At 46.6% G+C, this 19,909-nt stretch overlaps 1 protein-coding gene across 1 annotated transcript in view; it reads right to left on the bottom strand.

Moving 5' to 3' along the window:
- LOC134983962 (gastrula zinc finger protein XlCGF26.1-like) overlaps positions 1-19,705 on the bottom strand; it is a 30,949-nt gene extending 11,244 nt beyond the window's left edge. The window contains exons 1-6 of the mRNA XM_063949599.1: positions 19,328-19,705; positions 10,902-11,035; positions 9,987-10,178; positions 8,337-8,460; positions 8,123-8,220; positions 7,911-8,022 (exon numbers count right to left, since the gene is read on the bottom strand). Coding sequence (XP_063805669.1) covers positions 7,911-8,022; positions 8,123-8,220; positions 8,337-8,460; positions 9,987-10,178; positions 10,902-10,979 — 604 coding nt within the window. The 5' untranslated portion in view covers positions 10,980-11,035; positions 19,328-19,705. The remainder of the gene's footprint in view (positions 1-7,910; positions 8,023-8,122; positions 8,221-8,336; positions 8,461-9,986; positions 10,179-10,901; positions 11,036-19,327) is intronic.
- Between the last annotated feature and the right edge of the window lie 204 nt (positions 19,706-19,909).

Genomic DNA, 19,909 nt, shown 5'->3' with positions numbered 1-19,909 from the left:
GAGTCCTCAGTTCTGCCCTATCCGAATGGAAGATTAGATAAGGGCTTTTATAAGATAAAGCCGCCAATTCAGATACTCTCCTGGCGGAAGCCAGGGCCAGTAACATAGTCACTTTCCATGTGAGATATTTAAAATCCACCTTTTTCAATGGTTCAAACCAATGGGATTTGAGGAAATCTAAAACTACATTTAGATCCCACGGTGCCACCGGAGGCACCACAGGAGGCTGTATATGCAGTACTCCTTTAACAAAAGTCTGTACCTCAGGAACTGAGGCCAATTCTTTTTGGAAGAATATTGACAGGGCCGAAATTTGAACCTTAATAGATCTCAATTTGAGACCCCTAGACAATCCTGATTGTAGGAAATGTAGGAAACGACCCAGTTGAAATTTCTCCGTCGGAACACTCCGATCCTCGCACCACGCGACATATTTTCGCCAAATGCGGTGATAATGTTTCGCGGTGACTTCCTTCCTTGCCTTAATCAAGGTAGGAATGACTTCTTCTGGAATGCCTTTCCCTTTTAGGATCTGGCGTTCAACCGCCATGCCGTCAAACGCAGCCGCGGTAAGTCTTGAAAGAGACAGGGACCCTGTTGTAGCAGGTCCCTTCTCAGAAGTAGAGGGCACGGGTCGTCCGTGACCAACTCTTGAAGTTCCGGGTACCAAGTCCTTCTTGGCCAATCCGGAGCCACTAGTATTTCTTACTCCTCCTCACCGTATAATCTTCAATACCTTTGGTATGAGAGGCAGAGGAGGAAACACATATACTGATTTGTACACCCAAGGTGTTACCAGTGCGTCCACAGCTATTGCCTGTGGATCTCTTGACCTGGCGCAATACTTGTCCAGTTTCTTGTTGAGGCGAGACGCCATCATGTCTACCATTGGTCTTTCCCAACAGTTTATTAGCATGTGGAAGACTTCTGGATGAAGACCCCCCTCTCCCGGGTGTATATCGTGTCTGCTGAGGAAGTCTGCTTCCCAGTTGTCCACGCCCGGGAAGAACACTGCTGACAGTGCTATTACGTGATTCTCCGCCCAGCGAAGAATCTTGGCAGCTTCTGCCATTGCACTCCTGCTTCTTGTGCCGCCCTGTCTGTTTACATGGGCGACCGCCGTGATGTTGTCCGACTGAATCAACACCGGTTTTCCTTGCAGGAGTGGTTCCGCCTGGCTTAGAGCATTTTAGATTGCTCTTAGTACCAGAATGTTTATGTGAATAGACTTTTCCAGGTTCGTCCATACCCCCTGGAAGTTTCTTCCTTGTGTGACTGCTCCCCAACCTCTCAGGCTGGCGTCCGTGGTCACCAGGATCAAATCCTGTATGCCGAATCTGCGGCCCTCCAATAGATGAGCCTTTTGCAACCACCACAGAAGATATACCCTTGTCCTTTGCATTGATGTACAGACACCTTTCCTGGTTTTAGGAGGTTCCTGACAGGTCGGATAACTCCTTGGCTTTTTCCTCGGGAAGAAAAACCTTTTTCTGAACCGTGTCCAGAATCATCCCTAGGAACAGCAGACGTATCGTCGGAAAACAGCTGCGATTCTTGGAATATTTAGAATCCAGTCGTGCCGTCGAAGAACTACTTTAGATAGTGCTCTTCCGACCTCCAACTGTTCTCTGGAACTTGCCCTTTTTAGGTCGTGCAAGTAAGGGATAATTTAGATGCCTTTTTTCTTTGAAGAAACATCTTTTCGGCCATTACCTTGGTAAAAAGGCGCGGGGTGCCGTGGATAATTCAAACGGCATCGTCTGAAACTGATATTGACAGTTCTGTACCACGAACCAGAGGTACCCTTGATGAGAAGGACAAATTTTGGACATGGAGGTAATCCTTGATGTCCAGGGACACCATATAGTCCCCTTTTTTCCGGTTCGCTATCACTGCTCTGAGTGACTTTATCTCGATTTGAACCTTTTATGTAAGTGTTCAAAACATTTTAGATTTAGACTATGTGTCACCAAGCCGTCTGGCTTCAGTACCACAATATAGTGTGGAAAAATAATACCCTTTTCCTTGTCGTAGGAGGGGTACTTTGATTATCACCTGCTGGATATACAGCTTGTGAATTGTTTCCAATGCTGCCTCCCTGTCGGAGGGAGCCGTTGGTAAAGCAGACTTCAGGAAGCTGCGAGGAGAAGATGTCTCGACTCTCCAATCTTTACCCCTGGGATAATACTCGTACGATCTAGGGGTCAACTTGCGAGCGATCCCACTGCGCCCTGAGACTCTTGAGACTACCCCCCCACCTTGAGTCCGCTTGCACGGCCCCAGCGTCATGCTGAGGACTTGGCAGACGCGGTGGAGGGCTTCTTTTCCTGGGAAAGGGCTGCCTGCTGCAGTCTACTTCCCTTACCTCTATGTCTGGGCAGATATGACTGGCCTTTTGCCTGCATGCCCTCATGGGAAAGGAAAGATTGAGGCTGAAAAGACGGTGTCTTTTTTAGCTGAGATGTAACTTGGGGTAAAAAAGGTTGGATTTCCCAGCTGTTGCTGTGGTCCCCAGGTCCGATGGACCGACCCCCAAATAACTCCTTCCCTTTATACAGCAATACTTCCATCTGCCGTATGGGATCTGTATCACCTGACCACTGTCGTGTCCCTGACATCTTCTGGGAGATATGGACAACGCACTTATCTTGATGCCAGAGAGCAAATATCCCTCTGTGCATCTCACATACATATATATAGAATGCATCCTATTAAATGCTGTACATGAATAAAATATTTTCAGTCAGGGAATCCGACCAAGCCAACCCAGCACTGCATCTCCAGGCTGATGGCGATCGCTGGTCGCAGTATAACCACCGTATGTGTGTATATACTTTTTAGGATATTTTTCCAGCTTCCTATCAGCTGGCTCCTTGAGGGCGGCCGTATCTGGAGACGGTAACGCCACTTGATAAGCGTGTGAGCGCCTTATCACCCTAAGGGGTGTTTCCCAACGTACCCTAATTTCTGGCGGGAAAGGGTATAACGCCAATATTTGCTATCGGGGTAACCCTACGCATCATCACACACTTCATTTTATTTTATCTGATTCAGGAAAAACTACAGGTAGTTTTTTTCACTCCCACATAATACCCTTTCTTGTGGTACTTGTAGTATCAGAAACACGTAACACCTCCTTCATTGCCCTTAACGTGTGGCCCTAATGAGAAATACGTTTGTTTATTCACCGTCGACACTGTATTCAGTGTCCGTGTCTGTGTCTGTGTCGACCGACTGAGGTAAATGGGCGTTTTTAAAACCCCTGACGGTGTTTCTGAGACGCCTGGACCGGTCCTAATAGATTGTCGGCCGTCTCATGTCGTCAACCGACCTTGCAGCGTGTTGACATTCTCACGTAATTCTCTAAATAAGCCATCCATTCCGGTGTCGACTCCCTAGAGAGTGACATCACCATTACAGGCAATTTCTCCGCCTCCTCACCAACATCGTCCTCATACATGTCGACACACACGTACCGACACACAGCACACACACCGGGAATGCTCTGACAGAGGACAGGACCCACTAGCCCTTTGGGGAGACAGAGGGAGAGTCTGCCAGCACACACCAAAAACGCTATAATTATATAGGGACAACCTTATATAAGTGTTTCTCCCTTATAGCATCTTTTATATATATACAATATCGCCAAAATCAGTGCCCCCCCTCTCTGTTTTAACCCTGTTTCTGTAGTGCAGTGCAGGGGAGAGCCTGGGAGCCTTCTCTCCAGCTTTTCTGTGAGAGAAAATGGCGCTGTGTGCTGAGGAGATAGGCCCCGCCCCTTTTTCGGCGGCCTCGTCTCCCGCTATTTTTGAAGTTAGGCAGGGGTTAAATATCTCCATATAGCCTCTGTGGGCTATATGTGAGGTATTTTTTGCCTCTAATAAGGTTTTTATTTGCCTCTCAGAGCGCCCCCCCCAGCGCTCTGCACCCTCAGTGACTGTTGTGTGAAGTGTGCTGAGAGGAAAATGGCGCACAGCTGCAGTGCTGTGCGCTACCTTTATGAAGACTCAGGAGTCTTCAGCCGCCGAATTTGGACCTCTTCTCTCTTCAGCGTCTGCAAGGGGGCCGGCGGCGCGGCTCCGGTGACCATCCAGGCTGTACCTGTGATCGTCCCTCTGGAGCTAGTGTCCAGTAGCCAAGCAGCAAATCCACTCTGCACGCAGGTGAGTTCACTACTTCTCCCCTAAGTCCCTCGTTGCAGTGATCCTGTTGCCAGCAGGACTCACTGTAAAGTAAAAAACCTAAGCTAAACTTTCTCTAAGCAGCTCTTTAGGAGAGCCACCTAGATTGCACCCTTCTCGTTCGGGCACAAAATCTAACTGGAGTCTGGAGGAGGGTCATAGGGGGAGGAGCCAGTGCACACCACCTGATCTGGTAAAAGCTTTACTTTTTTGTGCCCTGTCTCCTGCGGAGCCGCTATTCCCCATGGTCCTTTCAGGAACCCCAGCATCCACTTAGGACGATAGAGAAAAGGGCATTCCGGATTAAGTTATTACTACGCTGATAAAGGCTAGGAAGGACGTGACAGCAAAGCATTATCACCGTATATGGCGAAAATATGTTGCTTGGTGTGAGGCCAGGAAGGCCCCTACAGATGAATTCCAGCTGGGTCGATTCCTGCACTTCCTACAGTCAGGGGTGACTTTGGGCCTAAAATTAGGGTCCATAAAGGTCCAGATTTCGGCCCTATCCATTTTCTTTCAAAAAGAACTGGCTTCACTGCCTGAGGTTCAGACGTTTGTTAAGGGAGTGCTGCATATTCAGCTCCCTTTTGTGCCACTAGTGGCACCTTGGGATCTTAACGTGGTGTTGAATTTCCTAAAATCCCACTGGGTTTGAGCCACTTAAGACCGTGGAGCTAAAGTATCTCACGTGGAAAGTTGTCATGCTGTTGGCCTTAGCTTCGGCTAGGTGTGTGTCAGAATTGGCGGCTTTGTCATGTAAAAGCCCCTATCTGGTTTTCCATATGGACAGGGCAAAGGTGGTGTCATCTTTTCATTTAAACCAACCTATTGTGGTGCCTGCGGCTACTCGTGACTTGGAGGACTCCAAGTTGCTGGACGTAGTCCAGGCTTTGAAGATTTATGTCACCAGAACGGCTGGAGTCAGGGAGACTGACTCGCTGTTTATCCTGTATGCATCCAACAAGCTGGGTGCTCCTGCTTCAAGTCAAACTATTGCTCGCTGGATCTGTAACACGATTCAGCAGGCTCATTCTGCGGCTGGATTGCCGCATCCAAAATCAGTGAAAGCCCATTCCACAAGGAATGTGGGCTTTTCTTGGGCGGCTGCCCGAGGGGTCTCGGCTTTACAGCTTTGCCGAGCTGCTACTTGGTCGGGTTCAAACACATTTGCAAAGTTCTACAAGTTTGATAACCTGGCTGAGGAGGACCTTGTGTTTGCCCATTCGGTGCTGCAGAGTCATCCGCAATCTCCCGTCCGTTTGGGAGCTTTGGTATAATCCCCATGGTCCTTACGGAGTCCCCAGCATCCACTAGGACGTTAGAGAAAATAAGAATGTACTCACCGGTAATTCTATTTCTCGTAGTCCGTAGTGGATGCCCGTCCCAAGTGCGGACTTTCTGCAATACGTGTATATAGTTATTGCTTAATAAAGGGTTATTGTTATGAGCCATCCGTTGAGTGATGCTCAGTTGTTGTTCATACTGTTAACTGGGTTTCTTATCACGAGTTGTATGGTGTGATTGGTGTGGCTGGTATGAGTCTTACCCTGGATTCCAAAATCCTTTCCTTGTAATGTCAGCTCTTCCAGGCACAGTTTCCCTAACTGAGGTCCGGAGGAGGGGCATAGAGGGAGTATCCAGTGCACACCAGATAGTACCTAATCTTTCTTTAGAGTGCCCAGTCTCCTGCGGAGCCCGTCTATTCCCCATGGTCCTTACGGAGTCCCCAGCATCCACTACGGACTACGAGAAATAGAATTACCGGTGAGTAAATTCTTATTATAATTAGTGTGTTTGGCGGTTACAGCCACCTCCAATGCTAACAGGTGCATGAAACAAAAGCCGTGCGATCTGCAGTAGAATGGGTTAAATTGAGGAGCTCAGTGACTTCCAATGTGGCAGTGTAATAGGACTTCAACTTTCCAGCAACTCCGTTCTCCAAACTTCTGCCCTGGTAATCTGTAAGTGCTAGTATTGGGAAGTGGAGATGTCTAGGAACAACAACAGAACAGGAGTGTTAAAAAATCACACGTCTTCTGAAAGAGTCAGCATAAGATACGTTCGGTGGGAGCTTCATAGATTGTGTTTCCATGGCCAAATATTTGCACACAAGCATTAGGTCACCATGTGCAATTCCAAACATAGCTGGGATTGGTATAAGCACATAGTCGTTGGACGCTGTGGCATTGGAAACACATCTCCTGGAGTGACGAGAGATGCCTCACCATCTGGCAGCAGGATGAAAGACAGGAGATGAATAATGGTCTTAGGTGGGTTTTCCTGAATTGGGCTGGACTCTTTAGTTCCATTTAAGGGACATGTTAATACTAGCATACAATGATATTCTAGAGACCTGTGTACTTCCAACTTTGTGGCAACAGAGTTAGGAGTAGGGCATTTCCAGGTTCAGCATGGCAATGTACACGGTGGACACTACTAGGTCCATCAAAAAGTATTCTGTGGAAGAACTTGATATTACTGCTCATGGTTTTGTAATGAGATGTTCAAGAAGCACATGTGGGTGTGATGTCTGGATGTCTACATACCTATGGCTCTGTAGTCTATAAGGTTGGTCTTGCCTTTTAGAGGATTGCAGCTTTAAATCTGCAGCCAAGAGGCCCAAAATTGTGCTGCTTCACAGAACACAGACCCTAATACATAAAACCCATATCACGACACAAAGAGGATTAATATTCGGGTCAGGACTCTTTTGGCTAGTTGAGTGTACTGGTGTATTGGAGAAGCTGGAAGGCTTTATGATGCTGTTCTTCATGCAGACCACCAAAACCAACAGAGGGCGAGGAGGTGAGCTACTGCAGTAAAGAGGATACCAGGGCCGGATGGCATGTGGTAGGAGCAGCGTTAGCTGCGCAGGAGAGGTTAGCCGAGGTGATGACACTGGAACAGGATGCTGGTTATCAGTATATACCTGACGCTAGAACACAAGGACGTGCAGGTTTTCTGAATTGCCCATATGCTGGAACATGAGGGCAGGTGCAGGTTTTCAGGATGTCCAAGGTGGAAACACTGGAGCAGATTTTCAGGATGTCCAACGTAGGTCAGATCTCTGGACTGGTAGGACACAGTGACATGATGTGAGGGGGAGAGCAGGAGTATAATAGGGGCTGATTGCTCCTGATGTATGAGATACACCAGAGAGTGTGGGGAGGAGACTGATCAGATCTCTGGGCTGGTAACACACAGTGACATGATGTGAGGGGGAGAGCAGGAGTATAATAGAGGCTGATGGCTCCTGATGTATGAGATACACCAGAGAGTGTGGGGAGGAGACTGATCAGATCTCTGGGCTGGTAACACACAGTGACATGATGTGAGGGGGAGAGCAGGAGTATAATAGGGGCTGATTGCTCCTGATGTATGAGATACACCAGAGAGTGTGGGGAGGAGACTGGTCAGATCTCTGGGCTGGTAACACACAGTGACATGATGTGAGGGGAAGAGCAGGAGTATAATAGGTTCTGATGGCTCCTGATGTATGAGATACACCAGAGAGTGTGGGGAGGAGACTGATCAGATCTCTGGGCTTGTAACACACAGTAACATGATGTGAGGGGGAGAGCAGGAGTATAATAGGGGCTGATGGCTCCTGACTCCTCCAATGGGCAGATACTTTGCCCTTACTAGTCTGCACTAACAGTAGATGGTGGAGAATAACAGATTGCTGTAGTGACTGAACAAGGAGAATATGTGATTATTACTCACCTGTGCTGATATCTGTAGGGATTTCCTCCTCCTTACACTGCTGATCACCCATCACATGTGTCTGCTCTTCTACTTTTATATCTTCTACTTTAACATCAATATGATCTTCACCCTAAATAACATAAAAATATCAGTGTTCAAAATTCAAACACCTTCAGTACAAATCCTTAAGTGTATATTCATCTGTATTTCAGTATTGTGTGAGACCCTACCCGTCTCTCCTGTGGGACACTGTGATTCTCCTCTGTATGATCCTGGGAATAAAGAGGACGGGGACATCTCTCTGGGGTATTCCTGTTACTGGCCCCATCTGTAGGAGACACACAGTGACTGAGTACATTGTATACATGTGATTATCAGGTGATGTGTATCTAGGTGGCTCCATAGCTGCTCTCTCCATTACACTATATGACAGTCTCCTCTTACCCAGTGATGTAAGGGGCCGGTGATTCTCCATCATCACGTCCTTGTACAGACCCCTGTGTTCCTCTATATACTCCCACTCCTCCATGGAGAAATAGACAGTGACATCCTCACACCTTATAGGAACCTGACATATACAATGATACAGTCATCACCCAGACACATCCCCTGGTGTTACTGTATAATGCCCCATTCCCAGCAGTCACCTCTCCAGTCATCACCCAGACACATCCCCTGGTGTTACTGTTACTGTATAATGCCCCATTCCCAGCAGTCACTTCTCCAGTCATCACCCAGACACATCCCCTGGTGTTACTGTATAATGCCCCATTCCCAGCAGTCACCTCTCCAGTCATCACCCAGACACATCCCAAGGTGTTACTGTATAATGCCCCATTCCCAGCAGTCACCTCTCCAGCCATCACCCAGACACATCCCCTGGTGTTACTGTATAATGTCCCATTCCCAGCAGTCACCTCTCCAGTCATCACCCAGACACATCCCCTGGTGTTACTGTATAATGCCCCATTCCCAGCAGTCACCTCTCCAGTCATCACCCAGACACATCCCCTGGTGTTACTGTATAATGTCCCATTCCCAGCAGTCACCTCTCCAGTCATCACCCAGACACCCCCCCCGGTGTTGCTGTATAATGTCCCATTCCCAGCAGTCACCTCTCCAGTCATCACCCAGACACATTCCCTGGTGTTACTGTATAATGTCCCATTCCCAGCAGTCACCTCTCCAGTCATCACCCAGACACATCCCCTGGTGTTACTGTATAATGTCCCATTTCCAGCAGCCACCTCTCCAGTCATCACCCAGACACATCCCCTGGTGTTACTGTATAATGTCCCATTCCCAGCAGTCACCCATCCAGTCATCACCCAGACACATCCCCAGGTGTTACTGTATAATGTCCATTTCCCAGCAGTCACCTCTCCAGTCATCACCCAGACACATCCCCTAGTGCTACTGTATAATGTCCCATTCCCAGCAGTCACCTCTCCAGTCATCACCCGGACACATCCCCTGGTGTTACTGTATAATCTCCTATTCCCAGCAGTCACCTCTCCAGTCATCACCCAGACACATCCCATGGTGTTACTGTATAATGCCCCAAATCCCAGCAGTCACCTCTCCAGTCATCACCCAGACACATCCCCTGGTGTCACTGTATAATGTCCCACTCCCAGCAGTCACCTCTCCAGTCATCACCCGGACACATCCCCTGGTGTTACTGTATAATCTCCTATTCCCAGCAGTCACCTCTCCAGTCATCACCCAGTCACATCCCCTGGTGTTACTGTATAATGCCCCATTCCCAGCAGTCACCTCTCCAGTCATCACCCAGACACATCCCCTGGTGTTACTGTATAATGCCCCATTCCCAGCAGTCACCTCTCCAGTCATCACCCAGACACATCCCCTGGTGTCACTGTATAATGTCCCACTCCCAGCAGTCACCTCTCCAGTCATCACCCGGACACATCCCCTGGTGTTACTGTATAATCTCCTATTCCCAGCAGTCATCACCCAGATACATCCCCTGGTGTTACCGTATAATGTCCCATTCCCAGCAGTCAACTCTCCAGTCATCACCCAGACACATCCCCTGGTGTTACTGTATAATGTTCAATTCCCAGCAGTCACCTCTCCAGTCAGCAGCTGAATGATCTTGTTGGTGATTTCCAGGATCTTCTGGTCATTGTGTCTCTCATGTATCAGTGAGTGAGGTGGAGGCACCGGGATGAGGCTCTGGGTCCTGCTCAGTCCTCCTGACACACGGGGATGGCTCCTGGGTGTCACACAATCCCTAGATGTCTTCTTCACTACTGTATAATCCTGTGTATTGGAAGAGACACTGATAAAAACTCAAGGGAAAATCCACTTATGTGGAGTAGTTTCTTTTTAGAGGTTAAATGTACAAAATAGTCAAATGGCTCAGTTGTTAAATATAAGCCCTGTCCTATCTGTAACAATTTGTCATATACACTGTCTACACTACACATCAGTGAGGATTTGGGAACTAATAGTAGTATATTAAACTGACTACCTGCTACTAAGCTTAAAGCTGAGATGACTGAGGCACTGATACTGTATCTGAGAGTGGCTCCCACACTCCCTCACCTCCCCAGTCATGTCCCTTTGTCAGTAATAGAGATAAGAGTGATGTCACTGTGACACTCCCAGACTCCCTCACCTCCCCAGTCAGGTCCCTGTGTCAGTAATAGAGATAAGAGTGATGTCACTGTGACACTCCCAGACACCCTCACCTCCCCAGTCAGGTCCCTGTGTCAGTATTAGAGATAGGAGTGATGTAACTGTGACACTTCCAGACTCCCTCACCTCCCCAGTCAGGTCCCTGTGTCAGTAATAGAGATAGGAGTGATGTCATAGTGACACTCCCAGACTCCCTCACCTCCCCAGTCAGGTCCCTGTGTCAGTAATAGAGATAGGAGTGATGTCATAGTGACACTCCCAGACTCCCTCACCTCCCCAGTTAGGTCCCTGTGTCAGTAATAGAGATAAGAGTGACGTCACTGTGACACTACCAGAATCCCTCACCTCTCCAGTCAGCAAGAAGATGATCTCCAGGGTGAGACTGAATATTTGCTCAGTTACATGACCCGTGTCCTTATCCATCCTCTGAGATTTGTGACATTAATTAAAGAGTCTCCGTTTCCTCACATTTCAATGGTCTAGGAATAAAAATAACCATTAAAAACAAACACATCATGGAGCATACATGGAACTTACTTATTCAGATATGGAATACTAGGAGAGCATTAAGTTTTGCCTTCTACCGGAGACCAAGAGGCCTGCTCAGTGTTACACAGGAGTGGATAAGGTCAGTCACTGCCTTACACACAATGCTACTGTATATTGCTTAATGTGCATCGCTTTGAATTGAAGCTTTATAGCCTCACGTGGATTTGGAAGCTATTATAATTTACATAGAGACATTCTGTACAGATTTTTCTCTCACTGCTTTTAGTTTCTTTGACTGATTCTACACATTATTCTAATATTTGTTTATATCTTACAATAAAATAAATTAGAGGGAGCCGCGGCATGTGGGATTATACTGAGGGGCATGTGTGGAGGTCAAAAGGGTGGTATTCAGTATGCCGGCTGTTGGGATCCCGGCGCACAGTATACCGACGCCGGAATCCCGACACCTATTCTCCCTCTTGGGGTGTCCACAACCCCCCTCTAGGGAGAATAAATAGCGTGAGGCATGTAGCGTGCCACCGTGACCGCAGCGTGGCGAGCGCAGTGAGCCTGCAAGGGGCTTATTTGCGCTCGCCCCGCTGCCGGCATTCCGGTAGTTGGGATCCCGGCGTCGGTATGCTGGGTGGTCGGGATCCCAAGCGTCGGCAAGTCATACCACACCCGGTCAAAACGATGATTTATGTTGGGACCCAAAACAGTGACACAGGAATTTTTATTATTATGATATTATTATTATTATTTGTTATTATTATTATCATCCTTTATTTATATGGCGCCACATCGGATTTGCAGCGCCCAGTTACAGAGTACATAAACAAATTAGCAAAACAAGAAAACAGTGACTATAAAAAATTATTATAAAAAAAAAAAAGAAAAAAGAAAACAGTGACTTACAGTTCAAGACAATATAGGACAAGTACAGGGTATATAAACATAGCTGCATCAGCAGACGTCACTGAAATAAGTATCAGGGTGGCAGAAAACTGAGGAATTTGGTGCCGTCAAAGGGAGTATTACAAAGCAGATAGATTATGTAGGAGATGGAAAAGCACATGAGGGAAGAGGGCCCTGCTCGTGAGAGCTTACATTGTAAAAACATGACCACACACTTTTCACACACTGATATAACACACCTGATACACACGGATCCCTATATACAGGTCACAGACTGATATCACACCCCGGATACACACTGATCCCTATAGACAGGTCACACACTGATATCACATATCACACCCCTGATACACACTGATCCCTATACACAGGTCACAGACTGATATCACACCCCTGATACACACTGATCCCAATACACAGGTCACACACTGATATCACACCCCTGATACACACTGATCCCTATACACAGGTCACACACGGATATCACACCCCTGATACACACTGATCCCTATACACAGGTCACACACTGATATCACACCCCTGATACACACTGATCCCTATACACAGGTCACACTAATATCACACACCTGATACACACTGATCCCTATACAAAGGTCACACACTGATATCACACCTCTGATACACACTGATCCCTATACACAGGTCACACACTGATATCACACCCCTGATACACACTGGTCCCTATACACAGGTCACACACTGACATCACACCCCTGATCCCTATACACAGGTCACACACTGATATCACACCTCTGATACACACTGATCCCTATACACAGGTCACACATTGATATCACACCTCTGATACACACTGATCTCTATACACAGGTCACACACTGATATCACACCCCTGATACACACTGATCCCAATACACAGGTCACAGACTGATATCACACCCCTGATACACACTGATCCCAATACACAGGTCACACACTGATATCACACCCCTGATACACACTGATCCCTATACACAGGTCACACTAATATCACACACCTGATACACACTGATCCCTATACAAAGGTCACACACTGATATCACACCTCTGATACACACTGATCCCTATACACAGGTCACACACTGATATCACACCCCTGATACACACTGGTCCCTATACACAGGTCACACACTGACATCACACCCCTGATCCCTATACACAGGTCACACACTGATATCACACCCCTGATCCCTATACACAGGTCACACACTGATATCACACCTCTGATACACACTGATCCCTATACACAGGTCACACATTGATATCACACCTCTGATACACACTGATCTCTATACACAGGTCACACACTGATATCACACCCCTGATACACACTGATCCCTATACACAGGTCACACACTGATATTACACCCCTGATCCCTATACACAGGTCACACACTGATATCACACCCCTGATACACACTGATCTCTATACACAGGTCACACACCGATATCACACCCCTGATACACACTGATCCCTATACACAGGTCACACACTGATATCACACCCCTGATACATACTGATCTATATACACAGGTCACACACTGATATCACACCCCTGATACACACTGATCCCTATACACAGGTCACACACTGATATCACACCCCTGATGCACACTGATCCCTATACACAGGTCACACACTGATATCACACCCCTGATACACACTGATCTCTATACACAGGTCACACACTGATATCACACCTCTGATACACACTGATCCCTATACACAGGTCACACACTGATATCACACCCCTGATACACACTGATCCCTATAAACAGGTCATACACTGATATCACACCCCTGATACACACTGATCCCTATACACAGGTCACAGACCGATATCACACCCCTGATACACACTGATCCCTATAGACAGGACACACACTGATATCACACATCTGATACACACTGATCCCTATACACAGGTCACACACTGATATCACACCCCTGATACACACTGATCTCTATACACAGGTCACACACTGATATCACACCCCTGATACACACTGATATCACACCCCTGATACACACTGATCCCTATACACAGGTCACACATTGATATCACACCTCTGATACACACTGATCCCTATACACAGGTCACACATTGATATCACACCTCTGATACACACTGATCTCTATACACAGGTCACAGACTGATATCACACCCCTGATATACACTGATCCCTATACACAGGTCACACACTGATATCACACCCCTGATACACACTGATCCCTATACACAGGTCACACACTGATATCACACCCCTGATACACACTGATCTCTATACACAGGTCACACACTGATATCACACCTCTGATACACACTGATCCCTATACACAGGTCACACACTGATATCACACCCCTGATACACACTGATCCCTATACACAGGTCACACACTGATATCACACCTCTGATACACACTGATCCCTATACACAGGTCACACACTGATATCACACTCCTGATACACACTGATCTCTATACACATGTCACAGACCGATATCACACCCCTGATACACACTGGTCCCTATAGACAGGACACACACTGATATCACACATCTGATACACACTGATCCCTATACACAGGTCACACATTGATATCACACCTCTGATACACACTGATCTCTATACACAGGTCACAGACTGATATCACACCCCTGATACACACTGATCCCTATACACAGGTCACACACTGATATCACACCCCTGATACACACTGGTCCCTATACACAGGTCACACACTGACATCACACCCCTGATCCCTATACACAGGTCACACACTGATATCACACCTCTGATACACACTGATCCCTATACACAGGTCACACATTGATATCACACCTCTGATACACACTGATCTCTATACACAGGTCACACACTGATATCACACCCCTGATACACACTGATCCCAATACACAGGTCACAGACTGATATCACACCCCTGATACACACTGATCCCAATACACAGGTCACACACTGATATCACACCCCTGATACACACTGATCCCTATACACAGGTCACACTAATATCACACACCTGATACACACTGATCCCTATACAAAGGTCACACACTGATATCACACCTCTGATACACACTGATCCCTATACACAGGTCACACACTGATATCACACCCCTGATACACACTGGTCCCTATACACAGGTCACACACTGACATCACACCCCTGATCCCTATACACAGGTCACACACTGATATCACACCTCTGATACACACTGATCCCTATACACAGGTCACACATTGATATCACACCTCTGATACACACTGATCTCTATACACAGGTCACACACTGATATCACACCCCTGATACACACTGATCCCAATACACAGGTCACAGACTGATATCACACCCCTGATACACACTGATCCCAATACACAGGTCACACACTGATATCACACCCCTGATACACACTGGTCCCTATAGACAGGACACACACTGATATCACACATCTGATACACACTGATCCCTATACACAGGTCACACATTGATATCACACCTCTGATACACACTGATCTCTATACACAGGTCACAGACTGATATCACACCCCTGATACACACTGATCCCTATACACAGGTCACACACTGATATCACACCCCTGATACACACTGGTCCCTATACACAGGTCACACACTGACATCACACCCCTGATCCCTATACACAGGTCACACACTGATATCACACCTCTGATACACACTGATCCCTATACACAGGTCACACATTGATATCACACCTCTGATACACACTGATCTCTATACACAGGTCACACACTGATATCACACCCCTGATACACACTGATCCCAATACACAGGTCACAGACTGATATCACACCCCTGATACACACTGATCCCTATACACAGGTCACACTAATATCACACACCTGATACACACTGATCCCTATACAAAGGTCACACACTGATATCACACCTCTGATACACACTGATCCCTATACACAGGTCACACACTGATATCACACCCCTGATACACACTGGTCCCTATACACAGGTCACACACTGACATCACACCCCTGATCCCTATACACAGGTCACACACTGATATCACACCTCTGATACACACTGATCTCTATACACAGGTCACACACTGATATCACACCCCTGATACACACTGATCCCAATACACAGGTCACAGACTGATATCACACCCCTGATACACACTGATCCCAATACACAGGTCACACACTGATATCACACCCCTGATACACACTGGTCCCTATAGACAGGACACACACTGATATCACACATCTGATACACACTGATCCCTATACACAGGTCACACATTGATATCACACCTCTGATACACACTGATCTCTATACACAGGTCACACACTGATATCACACCCCTGATACACACTGATCCCTATACACAGGTCACACACTGATATCACACCCCTGATACACACTGATCCCTATACACAGGTCACACTAATATCACACACCTGATACACACTGATCCCTATACAAAGGTCACACACTGATATCACACCTCTGATACACACTGATCCCTATACACAGGTCACACACTGATATCACACCCCTGATACACACTGGTCCCTATACACAGGTCACACACTGACATCACACCCCTGATCCCTATACACAGGTCACACACTGATATCACACCTCTGATACACACTGATCCCTATACACAGGTCACACACTGATATCACACCCCTGATACACACTGGTCCCTATACACAGGTCACACACTGACATCACACCCCTGATCCCTATACACAGGTCACACACTGATATCACACCTCTGATACACACTGATCCCTATACACAGGTCACACATTGATATCACACCTCTGATACACACTGATCTCTATACACAGGTCACACATTGATATCACACCTCTGATACACACTGATCTCTATACACAGGTCACACACTGATATCACACCCCTGATACACACTGATCCCAATACACAGGTCACAGACTGATATCACACACCTGATACACACTGATCCCTATACAAAGGTCACACACTGATATCACACCTCTGATACACACTGATCCCTATACACAGGTCACACACTGATATCACACCCCTGATACACACTGATCCCTATACACAGGTCACACTAATATCACACACCTGATACACACTGATCCCTATACACAGGTCACAGACTGATATCACACCCCTGATACACACTGATCCCTATACACAGGTCACACACTGATATCACACCCCTGATACACACTGATCCCTATACACAGGTCACACACTGATATCACACCCCTGATACACACTGATCTCTATACACAGGTCACACACTGATATCACACCTCTGATACACACTGATCCCTATACACAGGTCACACACTGATATCACACCACTGATACACACTGATCTCTATACACAGGTCACACACTGATATCACACCTCTGATACACACTGATCCCTATACACAGGTCACACACTGATATCACACCCCTGATACACACTGATCCCTATACACAGGTCACACACTGATATCACACCCCTGATACACACTGATCCCTATACACAGATCACACACTGATATCACACCCCTGATACACACTGATCTCTATACACAGGTCACAGACCGATATCACACCCCTGATACACACTGGTCCCTATAGACAGGACACACACTGATATCGCACATCTGATACACACTGATCCCTATACACAGGTCACACACTGATATCACACCTCTGATACATACTGATCTCTATACACAGGTCACAGACTGATATCACACTCCTGATACACACTGATCCCTATACACAGGTCACACACTGATATCACACTCCTGATACACACTGATCCCTATACACAGGTCACACACCGATATCACACTCCTGATACACACTGATCCCTATACACAGGTCACACACTGATATCACACCCCTGATACACACTGATCTCTATACACAGGTCACAGACCGATATCACACCCCTGATACACACTGGTCCCTATAGACAGGACACACACTGATATCACACATCTGATACACACTGATCCCTATACACAGGTCACACATTGATATCACACCTCTGATACACACTGATCTCTATACACAGGTCACAGACTGATATCACACCCCTGATACACACTGATCCCTATACACAGGTCACACACTGATATCACACCCCTGATACACACTGATCCCTATACACAGGTCACACACTGATATCACATCCCTGATACACACTGATCTCTATACACAGGTCACACACTGATATCACACCTCTGATACACACTGATCCCTATACACAGGTCACACACTGATATCACACCCCTGATACACACTGATCCCTATACACAGGTCACACACTGATATCACACCCCTGATACACACTGATCCCTATACACAGATCACACACTGATATCACACCCCTGATACACACTGATCTCTATACACAGGTCACAGACCGATATCACACCCCTGATACACACTGGTCCCTATAGACAGGACACACACTGATATCGCACATCTGATACACACTGATCCCTATACACAGGTCACACACTGATATCACACCCCTGATACACACTGATCCCTATACACAGGTCACACACTGATATCACACCCCTGATACACACTGATCCCTATACACAGGTCACACTGATATTACACCCCTGATACACATGATCCCTATACACAGGTCACACACCGATATCATGCTCCTGATACACACTGATCCCTATACACAGGTCACACACTGATATCACACACCTGATACACACTGATCCCTATAGACAGGGCACACACTGATATCACACCCCTGATACACACTGATCCCTATACACACGTCACACACTGATATCACACCCCTGATACACACTGATCTCTATACACAGGTCACACACTGATATCACACTCCTGATACACACTGATCTCTATACACAGGTCACACACTGATATCACACTCCTGATACACACTGATCTCTATACACAGGTCACACACTGATATCACACTCCTGATACACACTGATCCCTATACACAGGTCACACACTGATATCACACCCCTGATACACACTGATCCCTATACACAGGTCACACACTGATATCACACCCCTGATACACACTGATCCCTATACACAGGTCACACACTGATATCACACTCCTGATACACACTGATCCCTATACACAGGTCACACAGCTGATACACACTGATCCCTATACACAGGTCACACACTGATATCACACCCCTGATACACAATGATATCACACCCCTGATACACACTGATATCACACCCCTGATACACACTGATATCACACCCCTGATACACACTGATCCCTATACACAGGTTACACTAATATCACACCTGATAATAATTAGCTGTTATATCCAGGTACTGTTGGTCTGGGTGATGGGGTCTCTGTCTTCTCTCAGGCTGGAAGACAGACATCTATCTACTGTATATATCTTTGTTCTCCAGATCTCCCACTGAAACACTAGAGTCATCTAGTGGTAAAATGAAAATGTTGCTCGGATGTCGGCCATTTTCCTAAAGACCAACTGTAACCGAGGAGCACTCACTGTCTCACATAACAAGGTGCCTGTTCAGAAGACAATATGTAGCCTCTTGATTTTGCCCTCTGGAATCCTCTTCGACTTATAATGGAAAGGGGCGAATGCAGTGCTGCTATTTGCACATTACAATGTATCTGCAGGAGCCAGCACATTGTTGCATGAATGACAACATTCATGTAAATCTGTTATTTTTATATAGCATTACCCATCAGCCTCTGCTACAGGTGTATGACACTTTATAATGCTGCAAATGTGTGTGGTCAGATGTGTGATTTTGTGCTTTTATTATATTTATCATCAAGTGTCCCTATTACTTATTGCTGACAAACTCCACATTGCATTGTTTTATATCATGCAGATCGCAGTATCTTTT

This window comes from Pseudophryne corroboree (genome assembly GCF_028390025.1).
Source record: "Pseudophryne corroboree isolate aPseCor3 chromosome 3 unlocalized genomic scaffold, aPseCor3.hap2 SUPER_3_unloc_3, whole genome shotgun sequence".
Taxonomy (NCBI): Eukaryota; Metazoa; Chordata; class Amphibia; order Anura; family Myobatrachidae; genus Pseudophryne; species Pseudophryne corroboree.
This window is presented reverse-complemented; position numbering and strand designations above follow the sequence as displayed.